Genomic DNA, 25,002 nt, shown 5'->3' on the forward strand with positions numbered 1-25,002 from the left:
AGGAAATTTTGGCCATTATTTTGAATAGAACAAATCTTCGACCAACCTTAGTGATCGAGTCGAAACTGGAAGGTGCGAGTTTCAACATTTGTGACCTCTGCACGCTTATGTCAGTCTGCTTTGACAGATTTTAATTTTGCCTTTATTATTAAGGAATGTCACAATATTTTCCATATCCATAACTGGGCTATCACAAGACAAATATGCACCACGCTAGTCAATTTCACACAGTTTTGTTCCTCATCAAGATATAGGCTATTGTATCCTGCGACAAATATTAACCACACTTCACTGTACCACTCAACACAAAATACATAACCTTCTGAATGGAATGCAAAATACAAGAACAAACAGGCTCACTCTGCTATTCAGCAAATTCACTGCTAACCGGCAAGTAAAACTGAACATTCCTGAGCAGCTTATCCTTAGAAGTTCAGGAAGGCCTTTCCGTGTAATCACGTAGCTGTGGCGACGGCCCTTACCCAAGTTGGAAATGACGTTTCTTTCACAAGGATGACAAATACAGTAACATTTTTAGGTCTAGAAAAAATGTGATCATACTAAGCAGTGATAGCAAAAATTTGTGATGCAATAAGTGATATGGATACGAAGAGAATTGGGACTTTGAATTTACGATGTGCTAAGCGGGAAAACGTGTTAATGAGAAACGCATTTCACTGTATTAACTCCAGAGTACTCACAGTATGTACCTAACGTTTAGAACTATTAGTTTCCATCCTCAGGGACCCCAGTTCAATTCTTGGTACTACCAACAGTTAAGATTGGCAAGATGGCTGGTTTGTGGTTAAAAAGGTACATACAGCTTACCTCCATTGGGAGTGTGCCTGTAAAGAGCTGCACCACGTCTGGTTGAGGACACTTATTTACATTCTTTTACTATCATGCAATTGTCTGCTGTCCAAGTCACAATATTGTTGGGGTCTTTTTGCTGTCACTTTTTTATTACTCTATACAGTGTAACGTCATTTGCAAAGAAAGCCTTATCTTTGATTCCATTTCTTTACTCATATTATTTATAAACATAACAAAACATAAAGGTCCAATAATGCTGCCTTGCAGAGCTCAGTCTCAGTCCGAAGGGCTTTCTTTCTTCCATAAGCTTGCAATATCAGATAGAATTTTCAATCGAGGGCAGTTTTCACCATTATGAAACATTTCAAAGCATTGTACTGTATTTTTGATTAAATTATTTTTAGTGAAAATAGCAAATGGGACGATGACTCTAAACTGTGCCATTGGTCTCAAAAGACCTACGGATGACCCGACTTCTGTATATATGCTCTGTGTATAGGAAGCTTGTTTCATTTACACAGATCATCTTTAAACTGTTACAGTCATAGACAGTAAGTATTATAACCTTCCATAATGAGATAGAGGCGGTCGTCAAAAATATAGAAAACTTAAGAAATGAATATTTCACTGATAAATGCATTCAAGAAAACATAATGTATGATACTAAGAAAAAGGACACTTTGAGAGTGCTGATTTTTGAAATAGATTAATTAACAGCTCAAATGAAAAGTAGATTTGAAGATCTTGCCTGGTGGCCATGATCATTAAGGCATTGAAGTCTAAACGGTCTGACACCGTGGTTAGCCGGTTCGAGTCCCGTTGGTCGAAAACATTTTCACCATCAGAATGTTGGCCGGCAGGGTAGGGGGAGGTGGTGGTATACAATTTCTAATAACTAGATTGCCAAAAGCCTGAATTTAATTCCAGACCTCTCCGCAGTGCTCATGATGCTGTTGATGGTGATTCGTCCGTCGGATGGAGATGTTAATCCTTGAGCAGACCCCTTGATGCTATTCGACAGGAGTAGGCTATATGCTGGCACCGGGTTTCACCCTCTCCCTTTCTACTGTCATATATCACGTCATTCATTTCATCTCATTAACTCCTCTGATGAGGTTGACGTTGGGAAGGGCATCTAGTCATAAAAACCCGCCACAACAGATTCATGTCGCCTCATACCCAACCCTGTAGAGAAACAAACTCATGTAAATTTCATTGAGTTAGTACAAGAAAATAAGTTTCAAGATTACACTGAAACATTCCCCCAGAGCAAATTAGATACTTTGGTAAAACAGTATGCATTCTTTAATGTTAATCAATTACTAAATGAACTTCACATTATATATGCAGACCAAAGCATTTAGTTCCAAAAGATCTATTAAAGTAATTTGTTATGAACGGTCTTGACTTTATCTATCAGGAAGTAACTAAACTACTATGCTTAGTACTGACTATTCCAACTACTACAGCAAGCAGTGAACACAGCATAAGCACGCTGGAAAGAATTAAAACATACATTAGAAATTCTATGAGCAATAGTCTCTTGTTGTGTTTATATTTTTTCGCTATTGGAAAACAGTGTTAGATGAGCTTACATCAGAGCCCTCATTTCTTGAACATATCATAGACATTTTTGCTGAAAAGAAGAAAATATGGATCGGATGGAGCTGATGTACAAGACTGTGTGAGGATATGTCAATATCGTTCATATTTGTAATGCACTACAGCTTTTTGATTTGTTCCTTAGTTTAACTGTTGTTATAAACTTCGGCCTCCCCAGTTCAAAAGTTTACGCTACGCCACTGGTGGTTAAGCATTATTTTCTAGTCATACTGTTACTCAGTTAACTGGAGGTTACACTCAGCCATGCATGACCGGGAGGAATGGCTTTGGCCACCATTTTGAAGTCGACAAAACTTCAACCAACTCAAGCGATCGAGACGAAATTCGAAGGTGCGAGTTCAACATTCGCGACCTCTGCGCACTTAAAGATGCTGACACCAGTCCACTTTAATTTTATGTTCATTAGTAAGGAATTTCACGACTTTGTCTGTATCCACAACTAGGCTATCACAAGAGAAAGCCCCACACTAGTCAGTTTAACATGATTATGTTCCTAATCCAGATGCAGCATACCATATCACTTGACAAATATTCGCTACACACAGTGGCGTATGCTGGGATCAAGACGTGGGCTACCGCTAGACTTAGGTTTCGATGGTTGGTTTAGTGAACGTCAAGCCTTCAGCGTTTCGAGCTGCAGCCAATAGCCAACGGAGAAGCATGTTGTGTTGTGAAGGTTGCTTCACAATCTACTGCCCTGGTCTCTGCTACTGCCAATGCTCAACCCCTGATCAGTGGAGATGGTAGCCTATGATTTAGCAAATTAAAGTCCGGTTTTGGGGCTAAATGAATAGAATGCTTGCCTTTGGTCTGATGACCCCGGATTAATTTTCAGAATCAACCCCCTCACACTGTTAATTCCCCTGGCTTGGGGACTGGGTGTTGGACGTCTTCGCCATTCATTTTATCCTTGTTAGGACACCATCAAGCCTATGCAGTTGCCATGCATTATTATTATTATTATTATTGTTGTTGCTGTTGTTGTTGTTGTTGTTGCTATTATTATTATTATTATTATTATTATTATTATTATTATTATTATTATTACTATTATTATTATTAAATACAAATGTTGAATTTTACAGTGGTCGTACCCATCTTCACTGGTTAATTAGCTTCCTCGGGAAATCAGTAGTTGTGTCCGACCCATGATCACGAGTTCGATTCTAACCAACAAAAGAGAACCTGAAAGATTGCATTCCATTTTAGCAAATCTACCTATAAAAGAAAACTATATTACTCCTATAACAGGAGCCCTGTATTGTCTTCCTACAAGGATGTAGAAGTAAACAGAAATGAAATACCAGCACTCTGTTATGTACAAGATTAAGTCAGAAGTATGAGGTGAGGAAGTATATACGATGAGTAACACATTGTTGATAGTTAGCAGTGGCGATCTGACGGACTGAAGCCTAGCACACCTGTACTCCCAGTTGCCGCTCTTAACCGATATACAACAGCAAGCCGCGCGGAGCGAGTAGAGGGGAGAGGTTCACAACTAAGGGAGAGGGACGAGAGTCTGAGCTGCGATATCGGTCTCTGATGCCTTGCTCTCAGAAATATGTGCAACGTTTTTTCTCACTGCTTTCAAGTTTGGTAATAGGAGCAATGTGTCAGATGCTTACATTATAATGTGCTTTAGACTTTCATCATCCTCAGTTGAGGTTTGGGCCTCACTGATAGCCTTGGTAGCCCTCAGTATACGCCACTGGCTACACTTCACAGTTATAAGAAATAAATTATAATAACTTAACAAAATATATGGTTATGATCTTCTTGTCCTGATGTGATGTCTTTAAGTTCACTTAGGACCTCTAGCAAAGAAGTAAATCTGGAAATGATAGCCAGAATTAGGTGAATAAATATACAGAAAAGAAATTTAAAAAAAGAAAAATTATTTATGAGACTCGCCTCTAATGTCTGATGTAGAAGCATTGACTTGCTGGAGAAAGCAGGAAGGCCATGTAACAAAGGAGTGGGTAGGGAGCAAGCACTGACTTGTAGGAAGCAGGCAATGTAAACAAAGGAGTGAAATAAGAGGTTTCACTGTATTTATTAAATTACTTAATTCTATTCCCATCTTTACAGTATATATACAATTCATTATTTAGGAAACTGACCCTCAGTGGGTTTGCTATAACACAGTATTGTACGATTTTTATGTTCATTCATTTCATTTCCGTGTCCAGTCAGCATTTCCAAAAAACTGCAGCTGCAATGGTCTTGTTGTTCCTTCTAAAAAATCTTGTGATATGCATGGGTTGTCCAGGAAGGGACAGATAAATAGGTGGCTTGGGTCTTTTCAGCACCACATTCACACAAGGTGTCTGTGTTCACGGGAAGGATGCCCCATTTCTTCAGGTCAGTCTTGCACCAAGGGACGCCCACTCTTAAGCGGTTGAGGGACCTCCATACAGGGTAAGGTAGGTCGGCGCCAGGAGCTAGTTCTTCCTTTGGTGACACGTCTGTGGGCGAATTGTTTCTGTTGTCCCCTCCAGCGGCAGGGTCCTAGCAAGGAAGCTCTTGCAGGATCTGAGGCGAGATCTTGCTGCTTGGTGACCATGGAGTTGATGTTGATGGTCATTCTGCTGCTTTGTTCTCTCAGCGCCTGCAGCAGTGGCCCTCCGGATCTTGAGTGGGGCAATTCCAACAATGGAGTATAGTTTTATGTTTTGGAATATAAATGGTTCCTTACAAGAAGCACAGACCCACGCACAGCCACCTCGGCAATCGTAGCTAGGTAGCTTCTTCTATAGTTGAATATTAGCAACTTTGTCATCCTTACTTGACTTCTAGCTCCCTACACTCTCAGCACTGTTCCCTAGACCGCCCCGTTTCCCTGACAAATGCTACATACTCCTCACAGGCTGAGCGAACTGCTGATTTTACTAACCCTGCTGTTCAGTGTTGTCTGGATATTCAGATAATAGAGTTTCATTCAGGTGAATCTGAAATTTGATTTAGTTTCATCTTTAAGACATTCAGTATTCAGTTTGTGTTTTATCCATTTGTTTTGCTTCCATTGTTTTCAAGAATCTGTACATCACACGGATCTCTGGCTCTCAGTACTCTGTAATTCTTAGATGCCAGTATTTTGTCCTAGGGTATTGTCACGAAATTTTGAACTTGTTCACACAATGAAAGAATGTATTTGTAGTTATAAATTTGTGCTCTGTAAGTAAGAGGATTCCATTACAAATATTCTTCCTCATAGCTTGTTTGCCAATATGGATCCTGCCTAGAGTTGAGAGTCTCTGCCAACCTGTGCATTTAAGTATCATAAAAGGATAATTATATCCAAGCTAGGTATATTTGATAAGTCTCCAAGTTGGTGGTAGAAGTCTTCTTTTTTGATCATCATCTAATGTTAAAGTTGAAGCATCTTTTACCTATTCTGGAAATAATTTTGTCAGTGAAATGAACATTTTTTCTTTCTTCTGATTCTACTTGATGAATATGTGGTTTCTTTTGTACATTTTACAGAAAATGTATCCTCCATCTTGCACTTTGAGCTGACCTTCTCCTGCTCATCTAGTTTCATTGAGAACAGCTTTATCACTGTCAAATCTTTTCAGTTCACCAGCTATGATCGCTATTCGATGTTGTGGTTGATGGGGAGGTTAATCCCTGAAACCATTCGACCAATTTCAGTAATTCGTTCATCATTAGAAGGCTTTCTTTCCCTTCAGATTATTATAGGATAGGCTATTTATAATTATGTAGCAGATTTCTACAAAAATATGTTTTTTATGTTTTGATGCATGCTCTATATGTTAAAATCCAAAATAATGAGTAAATTGTTAGTCTTATCATAAAAGGAGCATACATGCAGGATTTAGAATCAAATATTATATACAAATATTTGTATGCATTTTCTTCTTAACTCTAATGGCTTGCCAGAAAATTGTACTTTTGTGTGTTAAAGGAGCACTTTGAGCATGTGGCCCAGGGTGCTTTTATGGTACAGCTGAGTGGTTTAGGGTGAAAATCATTAATTGTATTCATTAGTGGGTTAAGTCCATCAGTTTTTATACTTTTTCACTCTGTGAGGTATGTTTAAGGCAGATTGCAATGAAAGAAACTGTGGACCATGCTAAAGAAAATGTATGTCTGGGACCGTTGAAAGAGAATACTCTGCCTAATTTGTTAGAAGAACAGGTTCTGGAATAACTAATGTTTCCTGGCTATATCCTTAGATATGTTAAGTGATGTAGAAGCCGAGTGATGAAATGAATTTGACAGAAAGGGTGATCAAGGATAAGTTATTATAGATCAGTTTGCTATTGTTATCAATAGTGGGATGGAGGCATCTTGGTGTAAATTGAGCCATGCTCTTTCCATTCATCATCCCTGAATTGTATCAACAGTGTATGGAAAAATAATAATACTGAGCTTGATAGCTGCAGTCGCTTTAAGTGCAGCCAGTATCCAGTATTCGGGAGATAGTGGGTTCGAACCTCACTGTCGGCAGCCCTGAAGGTGGTTTTTCTATTGTTTCCCATTTTCACACCAGGCAAATGCTGGGTCTGTACCTTAATTAAGGCCCGGCCGCTTCCTTCAGACTCTTACCCCTTTCCTATCCCATCGTCGCCATAAGACCTATCTGTGCCAGTGCGATGTAAACCAACTTGTAAAAAAAAAAGTTAAAGTGTAATTCAATCCAGATGTCAACGTGTAGAGAGCTGCAAGAACTGCTAGTTTGGGCTAATATTGGATACCTCTTCACTTTACTTTTCTTTTTCTTTTTTAAATTTTTTCCCAGCTTTATGTTTGTGGAGTTCTAAAATGTGTACTCTTTCTGTTTTAGTGACCCTCACACCAGAGGTTGTTACAAGCACCGATAGTCTCGTGACAAGCACTGTTGGTGGATCTCTAAATAACACTCTGGCGTCTTCTGCTCCTGCCACTGTATCAAAGACGAATGTTGCTACAGTGATTCCTCCAACTACAATTGTGTGTTTGCCTTCTGCAGTATCGACTCCCAACTTGATGAACCACCATGTGAGCCAGCTAGGTGGGTGTGTGAGTGTTCCATCTAGTAACGTGTTGAAGACAGCTACTATTGCCAGTTCAAGTGCTGTGCCGTACTTGGCATTGAGCAGCAACACTCCTGTTCGTGCACTACCAACACAAGTGCCCAAGACACAAAGCAAAGTGAAGTCGAACCGAGATTCATCCCAGGTTAACACAGTTTTCTTTCATCTGTTATGAGATGTTGTGTTGTCATATTCATAGTACAGTAAACCATATATTCAAATGTTATTTCCCTGGAGTAAGAATGGGTGAGTACCTGAGATTTCAGCTAATCATAGGAGAAGCCTAAATACAAAGTATGTACAAGAACATTGCCTTTAAATAGATGAATTCAGATCATTTTCAACATATAGTTGTGAGTTCCCCTGCATCCAGCGAAAGCTAAAGGGTGCATACCTGGAATTAAGCTGTACGTTAACATCAAGTGTTTCCCTGACTAATTTAAAACTGGAATATACAAATAGGTTTATCAATAGTTAATTCTGAGAATCTGTTTTGATCTTTATTGACCTGAGAAAAGTATTTCATGATCTTCAGCTGCTGAAGTGCAAGATGGTAGTTGCATATGACAATACCGCAAGGTGAAGGTTAGCAAGACTTCATTATAAGTTTGTGGAAATATTTTAAAAAAGCTTATTATTTTATCATTTCTGATATCAGTTGCTTGAATCATTAACTGTCTTGGTCAGTTTGTTTATTGCATATATTGCTCTCTTCATTAAATGAGGTTAGTCATAGTACTGAATTGTTATGACATTTTGTAGACTTGAGCATTGTTGGAAAAATGCTGCAATTTTATTTTAAAAGCCAACACTGAATTGTTGTGTATATGAAGAACTTATTGAAGAATTATGCATTGTCATTGTTTTCAGGTAAGCTCTGGTGGGTCTAGTGGTAGAAGTTCCCGCGGTACCTCAAATAAGCCTCCCCCAGGAGAAGTAAATTTGGAACGGAGTTACCAAATTTGTCAAGCTGTTATACAAAATAGTCCAAATAGAGACCAGTTGCGATGTCAGCTGAAACCACCACCTGCATTGCTTGCAGCAACTTCTGGAGTATCAAAAAAGGCAGAAGGATCCTCTGCCTCACGAGCTGCTACTCAGTATAGCGTAGTCACATCTTCACGTAATGGAGGTGGTCAGGCTTCGAAGCCATTCACTCCACCTCTACCTGCAATGCCAGGTAATAATGGTGTTGTCAAAGGAATGGGTATGACTGGCCAAGGTAAAGTGAGCAGCTCACGAGGAGGTGCCTTCCTTCAGCGGCAGCAATCACCACCTGTTGTGGTCCGCCACCATGTCTTCACGTCATCGCAGGGTATTCCTGTTACAATGGCAGTCTTACCACAGTCTCAGGCACCACCTATTCCAGAGGTAGGTCTATTTCCTCGATGGTCCTTTGGAGAGAATAGTAATCGTCATCCTATGCCCTTTTGGAGCAGGGTTAGGACAAATATAGTTCCTTTCTCTTTTAGTCCACTTTTCCTTCACTACTCCTTGTCCCTTACTTGCTCCAGTCCAGTTCCTGTCGTCTTATACTGTTTTTAATAAAGTCCATCCCATGCAATCTGGGCCTTCTTCAGACTTCCTTTCGTTTAATTTGAACTCCATAGCATTATTTCTTAATTTATACATTATGTCCCAGCTATCTTAATCTATCTTTCTCCATTGTATAACTTTACCACCTTTCTTTATTTCCATTTCTTCATACCTCACTCTCCTTCTTGTGCTCTATAATATACTTCTCGTATATACTTTACATAGTAACACTTCCTCAATTTAGAGGCTGCCTAAAAAACATAGTATACTTACAGTATCAGGTAAAAGTGTGTAATAGAAATGTCCTCGTTCATTGTTGGTCAGGTCTCGGCTGTTGAACATTATTTATTAAGCATTCATTACTCTGTTATAAAAAAATTCTGAGTCATATTCTTGTGTTGATTTTCATATCCAGTCTTGAATTGTCTATTAATTCACTTCCAAAGTACTTGAAATTCATCACTATTTCAAGATCTTTGTCAGATTTTATTTTTGCTCCTTTACCCTCTCTCTTCTTGTTATCACCATTGTCTTACTCCTTTCCATTCTGATTCTCATTCCTCTCCCTTCAGTCTTCCAATTTCCTCCATCTTGCCATTATTAAATCTCTGACCCATCCTTTTCCCTAAATCACAATATCAGCAAATAGCATTGTGCCCATTCTTGTACTTCCATATGTTGTTTTTGCTACTCACATGGATTCATCCATCACTATTGCAAATAGTAAAGATGAAAGAATAGTGATTACTGTAATTAGTAGAATACTTCTTGTAATGGTGTAGTATTATAATCATCATCATACATTTAAGGACGGTATGTCCACATTAGTGACTGTTCTCATTCATAAAGTAGAGAAATTTAAACATGTACATTATTTGCCGAACACTATCCTTAAGGGAATGGTTGCAATGTGCTGCAGGCTGGTTTTTAACTCTCCATCACCTAAATTTCTTGCATATGCTAATTCCAAGTGTGTGGGAGATGAGATTACAATTTGCCTAATGTTATTGTTAGAATGGGCTGTGAACCATCAAAGTTAATGACTCAAGGTTAAACTGATATGTTAATCTCTGAATGACTGGTATTCTTGTCAATCCTCTTTTGTATATTTTCGTAATTTATTGGGTAGTGATGAGCATAGCTTCCAGTCCTCATCAGATATTTTACGTACTGTAGTATGTTCTGTAGTAACATTGATTGCTTTCTTAACCTTGCGGGTGAAATGTGTATGCTTTGTGCATATTGAACAGTTGAACATATGTAAACATGTTCATGATGGATGGACTTTCTTTTAGCAACATATTTTACGTTGTCTGTAGTCCTATAAAGTAATATTTGACTGAATGCTGCGTACTTTATTTCCAGTTTTCTTTTACTTGCTTTTCCCATTGAACCAGGGAAGAATTTTGTGATCTGTCATAGTCCATCATTGTGTACAGTTGCCAGTTTGTTTTCCTGACTATTTAATGAGCAATCATAGCTGTTATGGTGTTCTGAAAAATCTCCAGTGTTTCTCAAGCAGCCCATTGATAAAAATTGTTAAGATTCAGATACTGTATCTGAAAAGTATGTAACTGAATAGTCTCACAATCGTTGGGCTGAGAACCCTAGGGGAGATAAATCGACTAATCATCAAAACTGAGTTATGCAGTTTTAACATTCATTTCTGCCTCAGGTATTACCTCTTCAACTGGGCTTTCTCCACGTCTTCCTGTTGTGTGTTACAAGATCACAAACTATCAACCAAAATAACCTAACTGCTAGAGGAGGTACCATAGTGGTCCAAGTTCTCATGATCAATCTTTCACTTTCTTTGAGTTATATAATATGCATGGTATCGTGGTAGACACATTTGTATTTGCCTTAGGAAAAAGATTTTAGTACAGCAGAGGTCTCTTATAGCAAGAATTCTTAATAGCAAAAATTTACTGGCTATAGCAGGTTGTTGTTATATAAGATTTTTGTAAAAGTCAGAAAAGATACCAAAATAAGCCCATTAAAATTGACATGAAACTGTAATCAGTTTATTCAAAACTTAGTTTTTGCAGACATTTTCTTTACTATGGCTTACTTATTAGTAACTTTCTAACTGTGGTACTATTGTGAATGTTAATGTTCAATTTCATTTTAAAAAATTCTAGTATCACTCCAGAGGCTTCTGAGGTTAGTTTGTTTTCTTACTGAAAGATGTATATGCCGTAAAAATATCCAGTAGATGTCCTTTATAGCAGGAATTCATAATGGCAAAAAATTTGCTCAATATTGTGGATTGTCGTTATATCCGATTTTTTGTAAAAGTTGGGAAGAACTGCACACACATTAAAGTTGGTATGCAATGGCAATCAGTTTACCAAAACTTACGTTTTTGCAGATTTCTACACTATGGCTTACTGGTTATTTTTTAAATTCTGGGACAACGTGAATGCGTATATTTAATCAAAACAGACTTTCAACCTAATTTTTTTTGCTAGTTGCTTTACGTCGCACCGACACAGATAGGTCTTGTGGCGACGATGGGACAGGGAAGGGCTAGGAGTGAGAAGAAAGCGGCCGTGGCCTTAATTAAGGTACAGCCCCAGCATTTGCCTGGTGTGAAAATGGGAAACCACGGAAAACCATTTTCAGGGCTGCCGACAGTGGGGTTCGAACCTACTATCTCCTGAATACTGGATACTGGCCGCACTTAAGCGACTGCAGCTGTCGAGCTCGGTGACTTTCAACCTATTAGTACGTAACACGACCTAATAGATTGAAAGTCAGTTTCGTTTACAATGGCGTATATTTAATTTTGAAAAAATTTGTGTAGTATCACTCCAGTGGCTTTTGAGGCAAACATTATATTTATATGTGTGATGAAAAGATATTTCAAGCGCCAGTACAGTAATGATAGCCTTTTTGCTATAAATTTACTTGGGAATAGCCTTTCTGAAATTTAACCAGATGCGTGAAAGTGCAGTGAAACCTCATTAGTGCGTTGCTCATTATGACTATTTTATGACTAATACATCGTAAATTTGAAGTCCCGATTCATGTTGTATTAAATCCATTTAAAAATACCTCACTTACCGCGTCACAAATTTTCACTATTACCGCTTAGTACAATCATATTTTTCCCAGCCCGGAAAAATGTTCTTTGTCATCCTTGTTAAAGCAACATGATTTCCAACGCAGATTAGAGTCCTCGCCACAGGAGACAGGTCGGAAAATGTAGTGCAAAAAAGGGAAGTGGCCTTGCATTTCTGAACTTTAGAGAGTAAATTACACTTTTGAGGAGCAAGCCTGTAGCCCCAGGAAAATTCAATTTTGTTCTCCAGATTTCATTGATATTGCTAAATAACCCAGTAAGCCTAATTGTGCTTGTATTTCACATTCCGTTTGGAAGTTAAAATTTAATGTTGAGTGATACAGTGACAGACAAGCTACGGATTAGGAAAATAATAGTGTCAAATTGACTAGCATGGTGCATTTTGCCTTGTGGTAGCTCAGTTATGGATACTAAAAAAAAAAAAAGTCAATAAATCACTTAATAATGAAGACAAAATCCAGGAAGTGGACAGGCATCTGCATCTTTTAATGGTGGCGCGAATGTTGAAATTCGCACCTTCGAGTTTCGGGTCGTTTGAAGTATTGTCTTATTCTTAAAGACCACCACACTATGTAACTTATTTCAAGATCACAGTCAAATTCATTCTCTCACACATTGGCGAGGTTAGCCTTAAAATAATTCAGGCTCGAAGAGTGTAACCTGAAAACAATATCTTTTCCATGCCTTTTAATAATCTTTAGAAACTGTAGATACCCTATATCATTCACTGTACCTGTACACACATGACGTAAACTGCACACTTGTCTGAAAAAGACATATCAAGTGTTTGGATAGTTTTTATTTGTGTATCCAATAGTGCATTTTCTCGCTTAACACATTTTCTTTCCTCGTCCCCTGCAAATATGTCCTGACGAGGTTTTACTGAATAAACTAACCTCCGAAATCAGTCATCCACTCTGCACCGTATTTTGAGGTGTATCACATTCATACTTAATTTCAGTACATAGCATTAAAATTAAGCATTCATTTATTTCCGCATTTATTACAGAAACATTCTCTTTCATTTTGCTTTTTTTAATGTAGTATTGCTAATCGACTCCGACTTTGCCTTCAAGTTGAAACGTTGACGAGAGAGCTTGTAGTGCACATAGCATGAAAACTATACCGAAGGTGGTCGATTGCATTCAATATAATCCTTGGAGTGCATAAATATTGATAACGGAAAAAAGAACACGCTTAATCACTTGTAATAATGGATGCATCAGTGATAGGGTTTTCACTGTAACAGAAGGATAATACACAGTATAGTACAGGAATTTTCAAGGGACAGAAAAAGCTGTCATTGCAATGGAGTTCTCACTAGCCGTACTTACTATAACAGACTTTTACTGTATTTCAAGCCCCAGAAGAGCAACAATAAACCTTTTCACTATAAATTTGTGGCAGTAGCCTTTCTGATATTTAACATCACTTATTACAAAAATATGCTTCTTGCACAACATCCCTCTCCTAGGTGGACTGGTTAGGAGAGAAGAACCACATGAGCAATACTTCATTAATGTAAGTTAGAATACTTCAACAATTATTATAACAGTGGACACAGGTTTTAACATAAATGGTTTTATTGTTCTTATAACCAGTTCATAATTCTGATGATGTTTCAAGAACAAAACATTTTATTCTATTTTTACGGGTTTTTTAAATTTTTTTTATGTTTTTATTTTTATAATCTCTTGTTAAATGTTTTCAGGTAATTTCTAAATTTTATTTAGTCATGAATTACTTTTGACTGACTGAAGAACATAACAGTTATAGAGCTCGCTAGTCCACATAGTAAAAAAATCAATACATATTCAGAATAAATGCTGGAGTGTATAAATATTGATAATGGAAAAAACAACGCATGTTAAATCACTCGCAATAGCGGGTAAATCATTGAAAGGGTTCTCATTGTAACTGAAAGATATTGCACGGTTTAATATAAGAATTTTCGAGGGACATAAAAAAGCTGTCATTACAACGGGGTTCTTGCTATATTCTGTACTTGCTATAGCAGACTTCTTCTGTACCATTGAAACCTCCAAATGTAAGTCAAAATAACTGTTCATGGTAGAAGATTATATGACCTTAGTTGAAGAATTTAGATGGAATGGGCCCTTTCATATGAATGAAATGGAGCAGAAAGATTTTGTGAACAGTAAGGAGCCCTCAAGTAACTTCCTGATTTGTAAGGAATCAGTAGGTAGGAAGAGCATTCACTTGCTCAAAATTAGGCAGTTTCATTTCCATTCTAGTGAATCACGTATGATTAAGTTCTGGTACACCTGTAATGAAGAACAGTGGAAATCCTTGACATTTAATCTTCTTGTTTGAGCAGGCCACCTGTAAATCTTTACTGTAGGAACTAAGTCGTACTCGCACAGCTCCCATTAACCCACTGGCGTTGACTTACGGAACAGTTCCGTATGCCGCCGTTTGGACTGAAAGCCGACATGCGAAATGGTTCCATCTGATAATTCAAAGGTTCATAATTTGTGTGACAGACAAGAGATGGTTCTTAATGTACTCACATTGTATTCTCATTAGTTCACCCATGAAAAGGGGTGACAAAGTAAATGTCCAAAATTGGTGTTGTATCCATAGCTTTTGGGTTTGCCAGGCTGATTGGTGACAGTCTCAAAGACAGTTGGAATCGTGTACATATCTATAGGGCAACATGTAAATACATACAGTTACACCTATTTTTAATTATTTATTTGAGGGGATCAATTACTTGCCAGAGAAGATGGGCTGCAACAAGGACAAATCTCCCTGCAAAACAAAATAACTAAAATAACAAAGAAAACAAGGTGAATCTCTTTACATTTCGCAGAGAACTTTGCTCTGCGTCTTCAGAAGAACATCTCGACTGTTCACAAGAAAGACTTCTATATTCTTCTTCTTTTCTTCATGGGGCCTCTAAATATTAGTTCCTAATTAGTGTCGACCTCTAAGATCTCTGCTACCATGTTTTTCCTTCATCCCACCTAGATAGACTTCTCCCTTCACAAAGCTGCAGGTTGTTCTTATTGGGTCTTCTTGGATTTTCTCTCTCTCTTCACCCGGCAGTCTTAGAATGGAGAGTCTGATTCTAACCAGCGCCTCACATTTGAAAAGTATGTGTTCAGCTGATTCCTCTGCTTCATTGCATTTCCTACATATATTCTCTCTTATTACTCCAATTGTGTAGGTGTTTTTTCAGATGGCAGTGTCCTGTCAATAGTCCTACTACCCATCTTATATTTTCAGCAGTTCTTTAGTAAGCTTCTTGTTTGGTCCTTTTATCAGTTCCTTTGCAAGCCTGCATCTGGGAGTATTTTTCCAGTTTTCCATTTGTTTTTTTGTACCCATTTTTCTATTTTCCATAGGAAATCCCGCATACAGGTTCTAGGCCTACAAAGGTGTTTCTGCCCCTTTCCTGGCCAGTTTATGTGCCTTTTCATTTCCTTCTATACCTGCATGCTCTGGTACCCATATTGTTTTGACAGTGTTGTACTTTGAGAGCTTCAGGAGAAGTGAGTGGTAATACCAGACAATTCTGGATATTATCCGGACTGCCTCTAGTGCCTTAATGGCCACTTGGCTGTCCGTAAAAATGATCACTTCAGCTTGAAAGACTGTAATGTGTCTGCCCAGGCTCATCTGGATTGATCTCTCAGGTCTTCCCCCATTGATCCCTCCTCCTGGGCCATCCACAGTCTTTGAGCCATCAGTTCACCACACTTTATCTTCTCTATCAGTATTCCACTTGCTGATATCCCAGTCACCGAGCTCGATAGCTACAGTCGCTTAAGTGCGGCCAGTATCCAGTAATCGGGAGATAGTGGGTTCGAGCCCCACTGTCGGCAGCCCTGAAGATGGTTTTCCGTGGTTTCCCATTTTCACACCAGGCAAATGCCGGGACTGTACCTTAATTAAGGCCACGGCCGCTTCCTTCCAATTCCTAGGCCTTTCCTATCCCATCGTCGCCATAAGACATATCTGTGTCGGTGCGACATAAAGCAAATAGATATCCCAGTCTTCTTTTTTTTTTATGTGGTCTCAAATTGTTTTTCAAAGTTGTACACGCACGCACATTTTAATGGTGCCCCAACATAAACAATCAACTCTGCCCCACTCCAGTATTGAAAAGGAGGGGAGAGAGTGTAGGGATAGTGTTGAAGGCCACTCCGGTACTGAAAAGGAGGAGAAGGGAGTGAACAGGTAGTGCTGAATACAGTGTGTGTATTCTGGCCTACATTTCGTTATACTGTAACATTGTAAGATGGCTCCTATCTTATCACAGGTGAATCGAGGCCGTGTTATCAGCATGTGTGAGGCTCACATGGTCCCCAAGCAATAGCTCAAGCAATATCATGCAGTCTTAAGACAGTTTGGAGATGGGTAGAAATATGGCAAGAACGAGGTGAAGAAGGATTGGTAGATCATAGGACACATAACAAGGCTCACAGAAGAACTACTCCAGAACAGGATGCCGATATCTTTCAAACTATGGACAATTCTCCGTTTGCAACTATCAATAATGCGATTGCCGCATTGGAATTGCCAGTAAGCCGGACTACCATGAGTCGCCGACTCCACACGACAGGTATTTACAATCGCCGAGCTGCGAAAAAAGGGGCGACTTCTTCTTATCCACAGAGAACTTCGCGTAGTCTTTGCACTACAATAAAGTGTTACTCCACGACAGGAATGGGGAATTACAATTTGGTTCGATGAAAAGGAATTTTGCTCCAAACCAGGTAAACAGCTGAAGTGCTGGCGTCCAGTTGGAAGCCCTTTTTCCAGGTAACTAATCAGTTAGGTTGCATCACATGTGACGTATTGGGGTGGTTAAGTGGTGCTGGTCCAGGAGAGTTGATAGAGGTCACTCCACATATGACTGCTTGTAAATATGTAGATATTTTAAAAGGTGCCGTTCTTCCTAGTGTTCGAGCTATTTACCCGATAGAAGAAGTTCCCGTTATCAGGTTTGTGCTAGATAACTGCTCTGTTCACACTGCAGATGTAACCGAAGCTTTCTTCAAACAGCATTCTGACGTTCACGTGCTTGACTGACTGGCCTCCCAAGTCGGCTGACTTAAATATAAAGAACATGTTTTGGCACGAATGGTAAACACATGTGGGTTCCAGGTCAGGAGAGGTCTAGAGCGGCTATGTTAATGCACTGCCATCGAGTTTGGGTGAATCTAAGGAATGAACCACATTTTTTCCAACATATAATAGATTCCACTCCCAAGCGGCTAGAGCAAGTGATAAACAGAGACGGGGCATGGACAGATTATTGATTCTGGGAGGGAGGAGGAATCTGTCACTTACACTTGTTGTAAAGTCAGTATTTGACACCACTCTTTAGTTATTTAATACCCATTTCACAGTTTTGAGTTAATTAACATTTTTCTTTTCTTTAAATTATGTATCTATAGACAGTGCATTATATTTATTATTTTACCGTACGTTTATTTTATTTATATATTTTCGAGGAAGATGCGATACGTTCAAATTTTTTATAAGATATTTCTGTAAAAATGTGTTAATTTTATAACAATTAATTATGTTGAGATGTTGCAACAATAGCATTTTTGTTGTAAAGACACGACTTATTTTATAGAAATTGAATTTGAATGTTATTAAATTATTTTTTGATGTATTTTCTTATTGTTCAAGAAGTAAAATGTATCTTCAGTTATTTTTATAAAGAAATGTTTACACAGTTATACTTCAATATCTTATTTTAGCATATTAATTTTCTGTTTATAGAATTTATCGTAATTCTATATCCGAGGTGGTAAATGATGATAATATAACTTCAGTAAAAGCCAGAACAAAGTTACGAACCAGTAAAAAGGTATTTTCAAATTACGACCCGATATAACGCAACTACAAAATATTCCTATCTAGTATAAAATACTTTTCGGTTAAAAACCTCGTTTACCTCTTGATACTGTTATTATCAGAGTAAATGCTGTACTTCAGTACATCCGCCACTGTGCCCATTTCAATCATAACAAAGTCTTGTAGCGGACTGTCTACTTGCATCAATGCGTTAAGCGAGAAGGTGGGTCATTGTGCCTTCGGCACTATCCCTTCACTCCCTTTCCTCTTGTTTTGTACTGGAGTGGCCTTCAGCAGTACCCCTTCACTCTCTCCCCTCCTTTTCAGTACTAGAGTGGGGCAGTGTTGATTGTTTATGTCGGGACACCATTAATGTGCACGTCTGTACTTTGGTATCATATAATCAGAAGGCACGTGTAGAACTTCTTCTGTTATTACTCTGTTAATTTTACAGTGTCCTAGATTATGTCTTCGTGCATTCCAGCACTTTGATTGTGCCAATCTATATGAATTCATTCTAGCCTGTCCTTTGATGAAATTGCATAGTGATGGGAGGTCTAGTAAAGCATTCAAGGCTTCTGTCGGCGTAGTTCTCATCGCTCCAGTTATGGCTATGCATGCCATTCTGTGTAGGCTATTTAATCTACTGCTGACTTTTCCTTGACTTACATCTGCCACCAGATGATTGCAGCATAGCCCATCAACGGTCTAATGATCGTTGTGTATATCCACATTACCATTGATGGTTTTAGGCCCCATGTATTCCCAACGGCTCTCTTACATGCATACAGCAAGTTCTTGGCCCGGGTTATGGTCCTTTCTATATGTGGATTCCAGGTTACATTTTTATCTAACACTACACCCTAGGTGCAGTGCCTGTTCTTCCATATATATTTCTTGCCCAAAGAGCTTCAGTAATCTCTTTCCCTCTGATTTTCTCCTTCTTGTAAAAGGGACCAGAGTTATCTTGTTCAGGTTGACTGATAGTTGTTCTTCCCAACACCCCTCAGCGCCGACCTCTATACGTCGTATAGACCCTCTTTTCTTCCGTAGCCGCCGACCTCTATACGTGGTATAGACCCATACATGGTTTCGCATTTACGTCTATAGCGTGAAGAGTTTTCGAGTTATGGATATGCAAATTGTTTTGTTTCCAAGAAGACATTTTCGGGTTTATCAGTGTTGAAAATAAGAATTGAAAATCGTTAAAATGAAGTTGTTTTTGCAAGGATAAGTATTTGTCGAGTAAGTCTGAACACTGATCTCTGCTTTTTTTTTTTTTTTAAGTCTGTTTGCTTCATTCTTTCCTACAGAATAAAATAAAGAAGTGATATTCTGAGAAGTTTGTCTATTCGCGTGATGTTCTTTGCTCTAATTTTACATTAAGAGTGCGGTTTATTTATTATATTTGTTTTTATTTTTCAGCTTGTAATATTTTCGTAACTCTCCACGAGCGCACTGTGTAGGCATGAGTTAGTGCTGCTTTCTGTCATACGATACGAGAACCAGTTTTTCATGGTATATATATCTCGTTTGAAAGACAATGTCTCGACCTTTTATCTGAAATATGTATAGAATGGGTTTTTTCGTCATAAATGTTATTCCCCTCATTCAGTTTCATCCTGCTCTTTTCGGTCTCGCTGCAGCTTCATCAGTCGGTGTGATGTGCTGCTCTCAATGGCTAGCTCCAAGCGTGATTTGACTGACAGTAACGTGCTTGAAGTTTTGTATAATTCAGATGAAATCTTAGTCGGAAGTAGTAGTGACAGTATTACCAGCAGTGATAATGAAATAGATGACGTGGCTGTAGCGGATGCAGTGGTAAATGATGAGAGTGACGATAAGGAGGAACCAATACTTGGAAATTTCGTGTGGGAGGCTATGGATAATTATACAGGTCAAAAGGAAGTTTACAACAGTGAATTCTGATTCCTGAAATCTCTAATAATATTCAGACAAGTCACAGGGACAAACATTGAGCAGTTATCTTATCGGGTTCAGCTGATGGAAGGTTTGTTTACAAAATACGCTCTCTCAGGCGGGGAACGAAATATTCAAGGCTGGCGCGCATGAGATAATACAGTTTCCAAGGTTACAGGAAATACATTTTATTAGGAAATTAGCACCCAAGAGTAAGAAATCCAAACCTCAGAGACGTTGCATCGTATGTTCAAAACACGGCGAAAAGAAGACGTTGGTGTACTGCTGCCAGGAGTGTGACTTGAGTCTCTGTCTCAAAGAGTGCTTCGAACTCTATCACATGAAACTAAATTACTAAGGAAATGTGAAACAATTACATAATTATCTGCATGTACATTGTTCTATCATACGGAATTCCAAATTTCGTGAATATCGGGCTACTCTTATACTTGTAGTAACGCTTGAAGTGAATCAATGTATTTCAGTCGCGCGTAGTTGAAATCTCATCCGGCCGCGGGGTAGGATGCTCTTTAAATGGCTGCAACGCTGAGGGGTTAAGTGATCTTTGCATGAGGTCCTGGATAACACTCATTACCTTACCTCATACCACAATCACTAGGTTATCTGCATATCCTTGTGTATAAAAACCCTGTTTGTTGAGCATGGCTGTGATTTTGTTCACCACGAGATTCCACAGCAAAGGAGAAAGAACTCCTCCCTGAGCACAGTCTCGGGTGGCCCTAACCGTCAGTGTTTCTTCAAACAGGGTTGCTTTTAGCTTCCTTCCGTCTAACATGGATTTAATCCATTTGACGCCAGTTTTACTCACCTTGCTCTTTTTCCAGTGTTCTGATCATAGAGTCATAAGTTGTGTTGCTGAAGTCTCCTTCTACTGTATATCTAGAAATGCTGCCAGTACAATTTCTTTATATTCTGGGCTTTCCTCTAGTTTACAAACCAACTGGTGGAGTGCTACTTCAGTGGATCTGCCTGGTCTATATGCAAACTGATTTTCATGCAACGTTGAGTTCAGTTGCACCGTTCTTCTGATATATTTATCCAAAATTTTCTCCATTGCTTTCAGCATTAAGTTGGTTAAACATAATGGTCTGTATGCTTTGGCTTGGGCATAATTTGCCCTTACAGGCTTAGATATGAATACTGCTTTAGCTTCAGACCATGATTTCTGCATGTACCCTAAAGCTAGGTAGCTCTGAAGAGGTCCGTCAGGGCATTGACGAGTATCTCCCGTCCTTCCTGTAGGAGTATTGGAAGTATCTCATCTGGCCCCAGAGCCTTGATAGGATAAAATGTGTCGATTGCTCATTTTATGTGGTTATGTTTTATTATTTTGTTGCCACAGTTCCAGTCTGCTCTTCGAGCTCTGGTGTCTGTTCCAACCGCTTCTTCTTCTCTCATCTCTTCAGCCTCAGGAAAGTGACACGCCATTAGTATCTCCAGCGTGTCCTTCCCCACCTGAGTAAATGACCCATCTGGTTTCTCCAGTGTCCCCACTTGATTTACGTGGGTTGCTTTCAGAACCTTCTGGAGCCTTGCTGTTTCAGTGTGTGATTACACTTTCTCACAGAACAGTCTCCAAGATTTTCTTTTTGCTTTCCGTATCTCTACAGTAGGTTATACTCAGCGAGTTTCCTATGATATACGTCCCACATATCATTTCTAGATGATATTCTATACAACATCCTAACCTCTTTTTTCATTTTGGCTAGTTTGTTGTTCCACCATCTTACTTTTTTGGTGTTTTTCTTTTCTTTGAGAGGACAGTTGTCATGGATTGAGTCTATAATGGCCTCTTCTAATAGTTCCACTGCCTCATCCAATTCTTTCTGTCCTCTCACATTAGTTGGAATTTTTTGTACAGCCTTCCCTAGAACTTCTCTGTATCTACCCCGTTAGTTCTTTTTGGATCTCTGTACATCTCAATCCCACATAGTCTCACATCTATTGCAAATTGGATGTGCTGGTTGTCTGCCAGTGATGGTTCCTCCAGCACCTTCTAGTCTTTAATAAAGTTTGCAATATGCGTATTGCTTAGTGTAATGTCTATTACCTCTGTACGATTTTTAATTATATATGTAGGCTTGTTTCCTAGGTTTAGTATCATTCTGCTCCATGCCGTGTGGTGTGAATTTGCATCTGCTCCAAGGACTAGGTGTTCGCCTTTCCTCTTTGCGTTGCAAAGAAGGTTCTCATCTTCTTCTGATGGGGCAGATTAGTTGAGTCATATGGGAGGTACGCAGTGCCTATGGTTATTTCTCTGAGTCCCTTCCAATTTCTAAGTTTAATCTTGGCCACGGTTAAGTCCCGTGAACAGTGTTCCTGCAACATAAGACATTTTAGTTTCCTGTTCACAAAAAGACATGTTCTGGGTATTTCTGATGTATCGTACATCAGCTTACCTCCAGATTCCACCAGTCCTGCTACTCTGTCCTTGACTACCCAAGGCTCTTGAATATGGGCCACATCAATAGCCCTGGACATGAACTTCCTGGTGAAATTGGCCACAGCTGCTTTTTTATGCTTAAGATTGGCCTGAAGGACCTTCAGCACCATCTTTATCGACATTGGGTTTCGTTTTTCCCTTGATGACCTGAAACTTGATCTGCCCAAGTCCGAGCTTAGCCTTAAGGCTTTTTTCTTTTCTTAGCTCTTTAAAATCTCTTTCAGCAAGGGCCAAAACGACTGTTCTTCCTGTTTTGTCGATTGAAGTGGCATTCAGCACTCTCCATGCTTGCGTTAGAAGTTTGGTATTGTGCTGATTATTTCAGGCAAGAACATCCTCCACTTTCAGCTTGTCAAAAGGAGGTGGGAACTTGGTGATGACCTTCGTCGTGTTCAGCACTTTTTTTTGCGTCCGCCACCTCTAGGGTCTCCCCTTTCCATGGGTTACTGTTTGATACTGTCTGTTCAAGCCAACTTTTTGTTTCTGGGTTTGCACAGAACAGTACCATAGCTCCACTTTCCAGCCTTGGTGACTCAAGGAAGCCTGGCAGACATCCGACAGCGGCTTCATTTGTGCTATCAGAGCAGATGACAATTCAGTCACGTCCTCCTCCTTGAGTTTTCCATCTGTATTAATCAGAGTTTGAATTTAAGAATGCTTTACCCCTCGAGCTGTAGTGGTACTCTCATTCGTTGTCAGGTGGCTCAGTGTATGCTGGCACAGCACTCCAAGCAGAGCTGACAAACATTTAGCTGGGTTAAGATGTTCTATCACACCCTGTGTGCATGAGAAGTAACAGAGAGGATATCAGACGAATCAGGGATGAATGTGGTTGAAGAAATAAATAGAAACTAATAAAATGAAATAAAATGCAACGAAAGAAACCAGGATAGAAGAGAACAGAGGTGAGAAATGTAAAGAAAGTATGTGGAGAAGACCAGAGGATTATAATGATGTTCGACTGTGTGGGAGAGGAGGGGGGGCATAACCGTTGTACACACGTTATGATGTTATGAAAGTATTACATTCAACACACAACACACAGCTTGAAATGAATCATCTGGTGATGACGAACCTACAAATTTAGAAAAGACCAACATGAAATAACAATATAGAAAGGACAGAGAAGAGAACTACGAGGGCAGATCAAAAAATAAGTTGCACTTCCCAGTTATGGCCATTTATTACACCACCTATACAACAGCAACATGACTATAACGACATACACTGTAACGTCACTTTTCCACATAGTTTCCAAGAGGCTCCAAACATTTCTGCGAACGCACAACCAACTTGTCGATGCCGGATGCATAGAAATTTCCTCCAGCATTCTGAACCACTCGGAGACAGCAGTCACCTCCTCATCGGTCTGGAAACATCTACCACCGAGCTCCGTTCTGAGCTTACAGAACAGATGAAAGTCACATGGCGCTAGGTCGGGACTGTAGGGTGGATGTTGCCAGACCTCCCACTTGAAACGCGCAGCAGTTCTCTCGTTTGGTGGACCTTGTGAGGTGTTGCGTTGTCGTGCAACAAAATCACACCAGTGCTCAATTTCCCCCGGCACTTCTCTTTAATCGCTTTACGCAACCTGTGCAACGTTTGACAATACGACGCCGCGTTGATCGTCGTTCCTTTCGGCATGAATTCCACGTGCAGCAAACCCTCCATGTCAAAAGAACACTGTCACCATAACCTTACCAGCTGAAGGTTGAACCTTGGCCTTCTTTCATTATGATGATGAGGGGTGCGCCCATTCCATTGATGTTCTCTTCGTTTCAGGGGTGAAGTGGTGGACCCACATTTCGTCGCCTGTGACGATTTGCCGCAGAAGCCCGTTGCCGTCTGCGGCATAGCGTTGCAAAAATGCCAGGGAGAGTTGGAAACGTTGTCCCTTGTGCTCATCGGCGAGAAGATGTGGGACCCGTCTTTGACACAGCTTACGATATTCAAGGTCCTCATGAACAATGGCGAACACACTGCCATACGACATGTTCACCTGCGTCTCGATTTCTCTAAGTTTAATGCGCCAGTTCTGTCTAATGATTACAGTCACACTGTTGACTTTTGCACGGGTCCTGGACGTTGCGGGCCTGCCTTCGCGATGGTTGTCTGTGATATCCGTGCGTCCGACTTCGAATTGCTGGCACCACTTTACGATACCTTGCGGGGAAATGGCCCGCTCCCCATACACAGCACTAATTTCACGATGAATGCCCGTGCAATTCTTCCTTTTGGCCTATAGGAATCGGATTACCGCACGCACCTCATATTTGGAGTGAACGTCCAGTTGACGTGCCATTGCATTTGGCCGCTATTCACACAATACTAGACGAGACACCACAGCGACCTGCCTAACAGACGTGTGGGCAGTGTCTGTCCCTTTCTCCGCTGTGCCCACATTTGCGACACACAGCGCGCTGCTGCGGCGCGTTAGTGCAACTAACCTTTTGATCCACTTACGTACTTACCTAAATCCTTAATGGCTGGCAACCACGATCACTTAATTTATAGCCAGTGTCCCTGTTGAAATTGTTAGGATTTTTACGTACTTTCACAGCTTAATTTATAATAATAAGAAATTTAACCTATTCAGTACAGTACAAGATGTTAACATATTAGTGAAACATCGTTAAAAATCGTTGAGACATGTTTCGCCCCTTCTGTGGGGCATCATCAGTCATATCAAA

General features: G+C 39.6%; 1 protein-coding gene across 4 annotated transcripts in view; it reads left to right on the plus strand.

Moving 5' to 3' along the window:
• The window catches only part of Asx (Additional sex combs), a 273,851-nt gene that overhangs the window by 196,268 nt on the left and 52,581 nt on the right, over nucleotides 1-25,002 (plus strand). For all 4 annotated transcript variants that reach the window (XM_067151342.2, XM_067151343.2, XM_067151344.2 and 1 more), the window contains exons 8-9: nucleotides 7,244-7,617; nucleotides 8,343-8,843. In XM_067151342.2, coding sequence (XP_067007443.2) covers nucleotides 7,244-7,617; nucleotides 8,343-8,843 — 875 coding nt within the window. The remainder of the gene's footprint in view (nucleotides 1-7,243; nucleotides 7,618-8,342; nucleotides 8,844-25,002) is intronic.

The sequence above is a fragment of the Anabrus simplex genome, chromosome 7 (genome assembly GCF_040414725.1).
Source record: "Anabrus simplex isolate iqAnaSimp1 chromosome 7, ASM4041472v1, whole genome shotgun sequence".
Classification (NCBI taxonomy): Eukaryota; Metazoa; Arthropoda; class Insecta; order Orthoptera; family Tettigoniidae; genus Anabrus; species Anabrus simplex.